The sequence below is a fragment of the Gallinula chloropus genome (assembly GCF_964237585.1).
Source record: "Gallinula chloropus genome assembly, chromosome: 7".
Classification (NCBI taxonomy): domain Eukaryota; kingdom Metazoa; phylum Chordata; class Aves; order Gruiformes; family Rallidae; genus Gallinula; species Gallinula chloropus.
In genome coordinates, this window is record NC_140092.1 from 931,979 (window position 1) to 942,750 (window position 10,772).

The window sequence follows — 10,772 nt, forward strand, 5'->3', positions numbered from 1 at the left end:
GGAGAAAAGCTTAGCTCAGTTGGTGAATTCTGTTTTTTCAAACATAAGTGTCTAAATATAGGTGGTGATGTAGCTGTAGTCATGTCAGGGGTGCTGGACTTTCCTGAATCCCTCTGGAGTCACAGAACAGCAGTGCAGCTTCTAGTTCATTTGCCTTTGGATTGGTGTAATACCAATTCAGGAATTAATCCAGGAATGAATTCAGGAATGGAGTTGTGTGGCTGTGTGTGTAGTTATGGTGTGCCTTTCAGCCCAGCCTGAAGGTAGTGCTGCATTGCAGCTTGCAGTTAAGCACTGTGGCTTGAGTGGTTCGTTTGGTCCAACCCAAGGTGGGAAGTCACTGATCACATTAATATGAGGTCCCTGGAATGGAAATGACCGTTTGTAAGTGAGATCTGGTTTGCATTACAGCTCTTACATAGACACTTGCTGATCCACTGCAGCTCAAGCAGCTGGATAGGTCACATCTTGCCACAACTGGGGACAGGAGTGGGAAGGCACGATCAGCGTCTTTAGTCAGCTAAGGAGCTTGAATCCAGAGCTGCTGTGGTCAGGAGTTCCAGTGGAGGAGATTCCCAGGCCAACACTGCCCAGCTCGAGCCCTTATAACCAGTCTGCTTCCTTCAGTCAGGTTGGAATCAGCATTCCCCCTGTGGTGAGCAGCGTGCCTCAGAGATCAGAGCACAGATCTGCTGCCAAAGGAATTCTTTCCTGGGTGCTCCCAGAAAGTGAAGCAATCCGTGGCCTTGGTGGAACCCATTGCTGCTGGAGCAGCTGCTGGGGGAGCTCAGCCACCTCCCGAGAGGTGGTTCTGCCATGGAGACACAGTGTGATTCCCTTCTCTGGCCACCCACAGGTACCTCCCTTCTGAAGGGAAGAGGTCTGGTTTGCCCCATCCCTTCTTGAGTGCAGCATCTGTTCATCTTGTGTTACCTTCAACCTTTCCCAGCTCTGCCCCGTCTTCTGGAGGTGGAGGTCAGGGGTTGTGCAGAGCTCTGCCTGGGGGTGACTCTCACACAGCAGCATAACGAATTTTAAGAGCTGGTTCTTACTCATGGCCCAGGGACTCATCACATTTTGCCTGGATGGGTTGGGTTTCTGGGGTGTTTGTTTTGGTTTAGAGGGTTTTTCACTGAACCCCTCTCTCCTGTGTGCCTGGAGCCCCTCATTTACAGTAAGCGTGACTTCTCTTTTTCAGTATGTCAACACCAAACCTGTGTGCTATTTTCCAGCTGGAATTTCCCAGAGAACTAGAGGAGAATTACTTTCCTGGGCTGTCTGTGTGCTTAGGCTTTGAGCTTTGCTGGTGTTTCATTGTTTTTATTAATGAATGGTGTCGATTGAGGTGCCTATGATGCAATCCCTTTAATGAGCCTGATGGTATTTTTATTTGGTTTCTGTTCTCTAACTGGTCATAGTTCAGCAGATCTCTCAGGAACTTAATTATCTGGGAAGTGTGTTTTTCTTTTCAGGGAGACCTGGCTGACATGCCCCATCACTAGTGAGGTGGGCTGGATGGCACCCAGTGCTGCACAGGGGGTATGACTGTACAGGTGGTGTTTGCTTATGGAGCCACAGCAGGAGCAGAACCCCCCAAAGCTGCCTGCTGTTGCCTGAAGGCATCGCTCCAATCCAGGGGAGAGGTTCCTCCTGGGATTTAAAATGAAGCTCACTGTAGCTTTTACTTTGTCTCCCATGGGTTTTACAGCCCAAGTTCCTCACTCCTGGCACAGGGAAGCGCTCAGTGGGCAGTTCCAACACAGGGACTGACTTTCCAGCTCTGTCCAAGTCAGTGGGAATGGTTTGACCTCATGCCAGGGGGATCAAGGTTGGCTTTTTCTTTGGTTCTTCACTGTCTGAATTATTACTTGTGCCCTGGATGTGTTAGGGGGGTCTCATTCCCTCCTCTGAGCTTGGTCACAGAGTAGGTATCAGCATAGAGAGACTGAGATTACTGGCTGGAAGTGGCTTGTAGTGTCAGAGGAAATTAGCTCATTCTTCTGGGTAGAAGGACTGAGCCCTTCTACTCTGTGCCTGTGGGGCTTTATGAGGGTTATATAATCCACCCAGAGCAAGTAGCCAGGGGGTGAAATGCCAAGTCACTTCCTCCTGTGGAAAGCAAGATGCTCTTTTGCAGAAGTGCTACCATGATTTCCACATTTTTGCAGCAAGGTCCTTTTTGGCTTCATCTCACATCCTGAGTAGCCATGGGGGGGACTGAACTTGGCACTGGGAGCCTTTTCCTGCTGCCTTCTCCGGGGCCTGTACAGCAAATACAGGTTTATCTAGGTAAATGAACAGCCTTGTAATTTACTCCTGTGATCCCAAGTATTCCCATCCAGCAGCCTTACTTAATCTCCTTACTCAGGGGCTGATTGCTAAAGACTTTGAGAGAAAATTCACTGCATCTGCACACCAGCAGCAGTTACATCTCCTGAGCTCTGGCAGGCAGATGTGTTTCAGGTTAAACTCATCTCTCTAAGTGAAAATATGTGGGGGTTTCATAGTGCATTTGTGCCTGCATCACTCACACCACGTAGGTTAATGCCATTAACTCTGTCCCTGTGTTGTTCACAAGTTCTGCTGTGATCACCCCCTCATATTCTTTATTCTCCTCTAGAGACTGCAGAACCCTTAATCTGAGAAGCTCTGTCCCCAGCCTGCCTGCCCAGGACACAGTGCAGGTCAGAGAAAGGTGCCATTATTAGAGGGATGAGTGGACACATCTTTAAAAAAAGGCTCTGTCTTTATTCAAACATGCCCTAAAACCTGGGATTAGGCAAAAATTATGCCATAGGACTAGACTAATTTGCTGATAGAGTGTGTTTCAACCCCAGGAACAGCCACAGCATCTGACCAGATGCAGATACAAAGGATACTTCTTGTTTCATTGAAGATGCACATTGGTCCCTTCCAGCACAAACCATGAGTGATTCTGCAGCTCTGTGACCTGTGCAGAAAGTCAGTATTAACACAGCAGAAGTCCATTTGCATGAGTGTATTTATTCATGGTTATGTGAGGTTTAAGAAATCCTTTTCCTCCCTTCTGACCCTGCTGTTAAGGCCAGCTACAGAGCCAAAGCAGCAGCAGCAGCTTTGCTGGCCATTGCTCTGTCTCACACTGGGCTTTGTCCCTGCTCCCAGCAGTCCAGGTGCTGACCAAGTGCCCTCTGGCACAGCTTTGGGCTTTCCTAAGGTGTAAGGAATCCACCTTATTTCCTGAGGTGTAAGGAGTCCCAATCCCTGCACAGCCCTTGGGTGGCACTTCAGCATTCCCAAGCTTACTCTGCTGCTGTGTATTTGTAATCACTTCTTTAAATCATGATGTTCCCCATCCCTTTCTGTTTGCACCTCTCCAAGGGACGTTTGTTTTAAGCAGCAGCGCTGAGTTTGCCCTGGGAAATCACTGCAGCATGAGCAGGCAGCCCCCAACCCACAATAAAGAGACTTCCCCCCCGAATTCCATCCAGCTCTTTGCACTGGGTGAAGTGCCTTATGCCAAAACTTCTACCCAACATAACTAAAGGACTTTTCATCTCCATCTTATGGACTCTCTCTTGGTGTGACTCTAATGAGTTTATTTAGCAGCACATAGGAAGGCAAGACATAACTAGTTTGTTGTTCTCCAAATGGGTTGTGTGGTTTTCAGTTTGGTTAATTCTGTGCTGCAAAACTTTTCTGGTCATTGAGCAGGACATGGGGAGCTTGGAATGACTGAGCTGTCGGTGCCCAAGTCACTGAGGCTCCTCTGAACATGTCCTGTGGCCAGAACACCTTAAGAGAAGGTAGCTGACAGGAGTTGCAGTAATGCCTGGTTAAAGCAAACACTTAGGAAGTTACTTGTTTCTCTTTCTAACCTCCTGGATCTAGAGTAATCCTGGGTGTTGAAGACAGAAGGTAAACACGTGTCAGGAGTGAAATATCTGGAGTGCTCCCCAGGGGTCTGTTTCTGGAGCCTGTCTGGTTTAATCCTTGGGATACTGGATATTCTTATTGTTGTGAGGTCAAAGAAAGCTGGAGTCAAGGGAAGAAGCTGGACCAACCTGTGATCTGGTAGCATGTGTGATCCAAGGGAGTTTCAGTACTTCCCTAAAACCAAGAAAGCTCTTGGGATTTGAAAAGAGGGGCCCTGCCAGAGGTACATGGGGAGATGGCAGTTTGTTCTGGGCTCACACAGGGTCTGGCTTTTGCTCACTGGGGAGCAGGATGTCACTTGGGGTGTGTGATGGTTACTCCACATATTAGTAACTTCATGGAGCCCAAGTTTGGCTTTGGAGAGACAGCACTGGCAGAGCAGAGCAACTCAGAAGAGCCCATGTTAGCCAAAGGTCATCATCCAGCCAGGGGAGCTGCAGTGCTTCCCTTAGCAGGCTGTGGGAGCACGGGAACATGGCTTGGGAAGCGTGAGGGTTGTTGTTGTGTCCCTAAGAAACACAGTGTGATGTCATTCCCAGCCAGCCCCTGGAGTCCTCACCTAGGGAGAGGGAAGGGGTGCAGCCTGGGGTCCTGGGGTGCAGCCACTGGTGACGTTTTGGACAGAAGAATTGAGAGGAGCCTTTCCTGGACATGGCTCAGCTCCCAGCAGCGTGACTGGGATTCTGCTGGTGACGGAGGTCGGGTGCTTACCGTAAGTACCTGTGCAGCACTGAAACTGCTGCCAGTCCTCAGGGCATGAACACGCTTCTCTGGGCGTGCGTGTGAAGTGGTTCTTCCCCACCTCTCCCTGTTCTTGGCTGTGTTTCTGACATGTTACCTCCAGAGGAGGTTTATGAAAGAAGCCAGCTTGTAAAAACCACTCGGAAGCCGGGAAGACTTAGTGCTGTAGCACAAGCCTGAACAAGACCTGTCCTCTTGGGTAATGTTGTCTCCTTTCCCTGCTGTGGGTCGGGTGTAGCAGGCTGTGCACTGCAGTGCTGTGGCACCGGGGCAGAGATGGGGATAGGGAGCAAAGTGTGGTCGCAATAGTCGTCATCTTGCTCAAGAACTTGCTCAAGCAGTACCAGAAACTCCCTCTGTGTCTTGCACCATGAGCAAACATGAGCTGTTTGTGCAGAACATGGAGTGGCTCCTTGTGGGGAAAGACCAAAGGGACAAAAAAAATCAACACATTTGCTGACCCTTCCCACTTTCTGCAGTGTTTGCTGCTCCTACTCCTGCCATTTCTCTAAATCACCAGCCGTGTGATGATTTATTAGGATTTCTCCTGATGCATTCCTCTCTCCTCACTGGAATTAGGGAGGATGCTCAGGGACTTCCTCAGTGTTGATCAGGATTCTCTGCTTATTGAAGTTAATGAAAAACCTCATTCGTGGCAGAGCCTGAGCTGAGGTGCTGCTGGAGCACCACAATGCCCTGGCCCCACAGTTTCTGTGACTAACCAGTATTGGTCCATTATCTTCACCCTCTGGCTTTTATGACCCAGACTTCTGAAAACACCGAGTCTGGCAACAAAAGGGGAAGAAAATGGATCATTTGATAACTCCTCTGATTGGAAACCATCTGCGCTGGCCAGAGCTGAGAATTTGCTACTGTAAACCCAGCCACCCCTCACCCTTCTGAGAAGCCATTGCAAGATCTGGGCTGGAAGGAAGCACGTCCTCTTCTCAGTTCTGTATTTCAGAGAGGAAACTGAGAACACACGACACTGGACTGAGAACATTTCAGCAAGCATTTATTAGGCACAGAAACATCACTATTTTCCATAAATAAATAAATAAATAAATATTGAAGACCAGCTACATTCTTATACAAAAGAAAATAAATATAAATAAGTAAACAAATAACTAAATAACTAAAATAAATAAATAGAAAAATAAATAAATACATAGAAAAATAAATAAATACATAGAAAAATAAATAAATACATAGAAAAATAAATAAATACATAGAAAAATAAATAAAGTGGCTTTTTCCAACCAAAAGATGGCATTAAAAGGTACGTTTATACCTTCAAAACACTAATTCACAGTAACTATCATGAAAATGATGGCACAAAACCCGATGTCTCCAGATTTTGGCTTCCTAACTTGGCGAGTTCCCCTCTTCGGTCAGGAGCCCACTCTGAGTGGCAGTGACCTGGGTACGGTGGGTGCTTCCTATCCGTGCGTTGCTGGAGAGAAGGAGTCACTGGTCTTTTCCTGAACTGCTAGCAAAAAGGGAAGGTGTCCTTCCATGAAAGCTCTGCCTTGAGCCAGCTTCTCTGGCAAAACGACTCCAGCGTCGCCACCATCTCCTTTCACAAGGCATGTTTTCTGCCAGCTGTTTGTGGTGCCAGTGGTTCCTCTCCTGTGTAACCAGGCTGCTTCAAAAGACTTAAAGGGCTGTTGCCAACTAACTACAAGAACAGGGAATCTGCACTCTCGAGGTGCTGTTAGAGGTGTCAACGTAGGAGGCAGGAGAAGGTGAGACGGAAGCTGGATGGGCATCCCACCCATTTTTGCCTTCCTGGAAGAGGTAGGACTCTTGTCTTCTTCGCCTTAGGATACTGTCTCAGGTTTGGAGTTTGCCCTAGAGAGAAAGACAATGGAAAAGCAGACCATTAGCACTTGTCCATGGGACAGGTATCACTTGCTGGCTTCAGATGAAATCCACCACGGAGGGTCTGTGCTCTGGGTCCAAGACCCTTAAAGCTGTGACCGAAGCTCTGGGACCCTGGGACATTGTGACCTTCTCACACGTACTCAGTGACTGTGGGCTTCCACAGTCTGATGCTTCACCTCTTGTCCTGATTCCCCCCACCCCCATCTAAAGGCTGTTGGTTTTGACAAACCCATTGTTGCCATGGGAAGCAAGAGAAAACCAGCCAGCTAATGTGTGGAGTTGGGAGCACTTGGGGTTTTCAATAGGCTTGTGCCCATGTTGACACGGGGTGGGTGGCACAGGAAGGTTTGAACCTAAAGCTTTAATTACAGCTCAGAGCAATGGCAGTGTCTGTCCCAGCTGGGGCACACACAGAGTCACTGTCTGAGCAGAGCGAGCTTTGGAAGGCTGCACAAGCTGTTGCCTCACGTAAAACACAGCTCGATAAGCTGCGGTCGCTGAGAACAGATAACTCACTTGTCCAGAATCGTCTTGATGATCAGCTTGACCCAGGGAGCAGCGGGGTCCAGGCACACCTCCCTGCCGTCTGTCAGGGTAGCGCTGCACCAGAGACAACAGGGAGGAAGAAGGGCTGGTTAGTGACCCCAAGGCGACGTCCCCTTCCTCGCACCGCGTCATCCCAGCTGCGCCCTGACACCTTCTCCCCAGGCTGAACTCCTGCGGCTGGAGCCTCACACAAAGGTCTTGAGGGTTTTAATGCTTTCATGTCTTCTCATGTCTGTTTGGCTGCATTAAGTTATTTACAGCACTATCACTCTTTTCAGAATTGCTGCTTTCCCCTCAGCTTGCTTTGGGTCTGTGGTACTGATAGACTGAGGGGCTCAATCTTTCCATCTCGACCCAGCAACTGTACTTCCCAGGCCATAGGAAGTCAGTTACAGTCAGTTTTGGCATTGTTATACAATTATATGAGAGATAACTCGATTTCCATGTTCATAGTAGGCTTTTTTAATTGACTGAAGCAGAAGTGTGATCATCTTTTTGCCCTTTCTGTTAGAATTTATGTTTTGGTGGCTCGCTCAGCATGTCTCTCTGAGTTCAACTCTCTTCTTCCATGCTGGTAGGATTCGGGTTGGTTTGCTGCCTGATGACTGCAGGTTTGGGTTGAAACGTTGCGTGGGGTGTTTGGCAAGTTCAGCGTGCGACCCACAGCACACAGCACCGTGTCTGGGAGAGCAACACTGTTCTGCCCGCCGCACCGCTGCGCCTGCAGCCCTGCCGCAGCGCCCGGAGAACGGGAACACCCCCACGGAAAACCCGTCTCCTCCTTGTGAGGCCAGGGGAGGGGGTTGCACAAGCACTTACATGACTTCAACGTTGCTGCAGTGAGGGCCGCTGGGGGTGAGGTTCACGTTCTGGATGAACTTGGGATGGATGAACTTGGAGTGGGTGCCCACGCACTGGCACCGGAGCTCCATCGCTGAGCGGGGCAGGGCCTTGCCTGTAGAGCAGGGAGAAAAAGCATGGGCTGTCTCAGTGTCTCCTCAGAAAGCACAACAGGGTCTTTTTACTTGCAGTACTAGAATAGCTATCTGCTGAGCTTGTAAGGCAGCACTGTATCTCTCTGTCAGCGTTTACTCTAGCAATTAGGAGAGCTTTCAGCAGGCTTTGCTTACCTCTTGTCCCAACCACTGAGATGAGGAGGAGAGTCAGGATGGCAGCCACAGCCTTGCCCATCATGATGCAAGAGGGTTTCTTCCTTGCTTGGCCTGGGTCTGGTTCTCTGGTGAGGTGAGCTTCTGCAGCTCCAGGGGTGAGCGGTGCCTGTGCTCAGGGAGCTGCTGTGTTTATATACTGTCTTGGCCTCCCCCTGCACCCTGGCATCACAGCGGGTCACACCAGTGGAAACTCCAGATCTGTAAGATCACTGCTGTGCAGTGAGTCACAGGTAGTGGGTAAGCCCCTTTCCCTACATGACCAGGAATCACTTTTCATTAGCACAAAACACTTCAGTAATTTAATATCAAACCCAACAATAGGTACAAAATTGGCCCTACTTGGCTTTGTTTTGTGATGTGATTGTGTTCTCCCATACCTTTGTATTCTTGATGTTATTAATAGATCACGCTCTGTGACTTTCCACTTCTGGTGAAAGGCATTTGATCTGTGGCTTTCCACCTGTGTGGCTTCAGGCTTTGGGCTTTGGGGTGGTTTTTTTCCTTTCAAAACAGGGCAGAAGTAGGAGCTGATATTTTATAGCAATGATAAGTATTAGAACTTTATAGGTTTTAATGAGCTCCCCTTCTCCTATGCTGTTATATTTAAAAAGATCTCTGTATGTTGAGATAACTTCTGAAGAGACACTTACTTACAGTACCTTCTGATATGTTAGGAGTTTGCATCACTGAAATGAGCAACAGGATCCAGATTGACTCTGTTGCACATAGGGAACATGGGGAATGTGGTGTGATGACACAGTGAACTGCTTTGCCTGATCAGGTGGATTTCTTCTGAGGGTGGCTGCTGCTTCTGAAGCCAGAACAACCTCCCTGTTTACTGCTCTGAGCTCGGGCAGAGGGAAGTTCTAAAAGCTGCTGCAGGATTCTGCACCTGAAACCAACTGAGGCAATTAGAGGATTTAAATCTGGCTCTGTGAGGAGAGGGTTTCTTCTGGTTATGGTAAAGAGAGAGGGGAAGGAGGGTTATTCAGATGAAGCCAAAGGTTATCAATGGAAAGTAATGCTAAAACAGAAGTTAAATGGGAAGGAGTCCTGTTGTTCCTCTGCAGGTCATGGAGCCAAAGGAACAAAGCACAGGACCAGGCAGGAATGCATGTCGGTCTATTGCTCTCTGAGCCACCGTGAAGGACACAGAGGTGTCTGTATGCCAGGCTGGATTCCCTGTGGTATGCCCGTGTGTCTGAGTGGCTGTAGTCTGCACAGGTGAGGTTATAAATGGCCCAAGAGGATGTGCAGATAGGGAATTAAGCACCTGGCTTTCCTGTAAATGTTCAGCTTGCAGTGCACATCCCTGGAGTAGCTAACAAGAGCACGTAAGCGCGTAACTACCGCCCGCCGGTGTCACGCCAGAGGTCTGCCTGGTGTGTACCCTCTCAGCAGTCATGGCCATCACTGGATGTCCAGGAATGTTCAGACAAGACCAAGCGTGTTTGACACCCACAGAGCCTCCCACTCTGAGCCTGGTTTCATCTGATGCCTCTTGCTTCTTTTACGGGAAGACCGGATTTGGATAGGGCTCCCTATCTCTGGTGTCCATCTCCTTCACAGCTCATGTCTCCAGGTGATCTCTTCTAGCAAAGTCCCATCCTCTTGCCTGATAGCAGCACAGACCAGGTTGTTCCCTCCTATCTCTGGAGGTTTTATGTCCCCCTAATGCACTATTTCCATACACATCCAGACCTTCCCAGAAATGAATTGGTGCTCTGGGTGACAAAGAGGAGCTGCTCTTTCTGTTTATTTGGAGGGACAGGTGAATTAAAAGCTGCTGAGCTTCTAACACGTGCAGTCTCTGGCTGAAGAGAGTCATTCCTAAGCTGTAAATATGAGTATCGTAAACACTACCTGTTAGCCTCCAGCTGAATAAACACTTTTGCTTTGGTCATCAGGGTCATAAATACAGTCACTGAGAAGCTTCAGTTCCCTTGGCATGAGTGCTTTCACACCTACCCAGTGACAAGTGTTCTGACACACGCTGGGTTTAGCAGGAACACGTGACACAGCAGTGCCGACGGTCGTGCTCCAGGGTTTGATGGGGATGTGTGGCACAGGAGCCCCTGTCTAAGTCACACAGAGGGCTGGTTCACACTAGGTTAGTTCGATCAACCTGTAGGTGCTACTGCAGGCACAGAACTCCACTAATCAAGGCTTCCACACGGGTTATGCTATGGCATCACAAAGGGCAAGAGAGGTACAAGAGTGAAAAATCAAGTCTCTCAGGCGGTTGTGTGTCTGCAGCTTCCCCACACTGCTCACAGGACATACCTTACCCCTGGGGAACCTCTTGCACCGCTCTGTCCCCATCTCCCTCGGTGTTTGCTCATCCCTATCTTTAGAAATCCTGCCTCATGTCTGGAATTTTAGATCCCAACATGTAAAGGGTCATTCAGAAATAGCTGAGCAGCTGAGTCAGTGACTGTGACAACTCCTGCCGGGGGTTTTGGAAAGGAATTTCAGCTCAGCAGGAAAGGGGAGTGCTGCTGGGGCTTTTGATCT

General features: G+C 48.9%; 1 protein-coding gene across 1 annotated transcript; it reads right to left on the bottom strand.

Annotated features, from left to right (window-relative positions):
- Positions 1-6,476: 6,476 nt before the first annotated feature.
- Positions 6,477-8,280, bottom strand: LOC311193928 (interleukin-8-like; the record flags this gene model as incomplete). Its single annotated transcript, XM_084266917.1, has 4 exons — positions 6,477-6,507; positions 7,057-7,140; positions 7,906-8,041; positions 8,217-8,280. 4 exons carry the CDS (start codon positions 8,278-8,280, stop codon positions 6,477-6,479), a joined length of 315 nt encoding a protein of 104 aa, XP_084123043.1.
- Between the last annotated feature and the right edge of the window lie 2,492 nt (positions 8,281-10,772).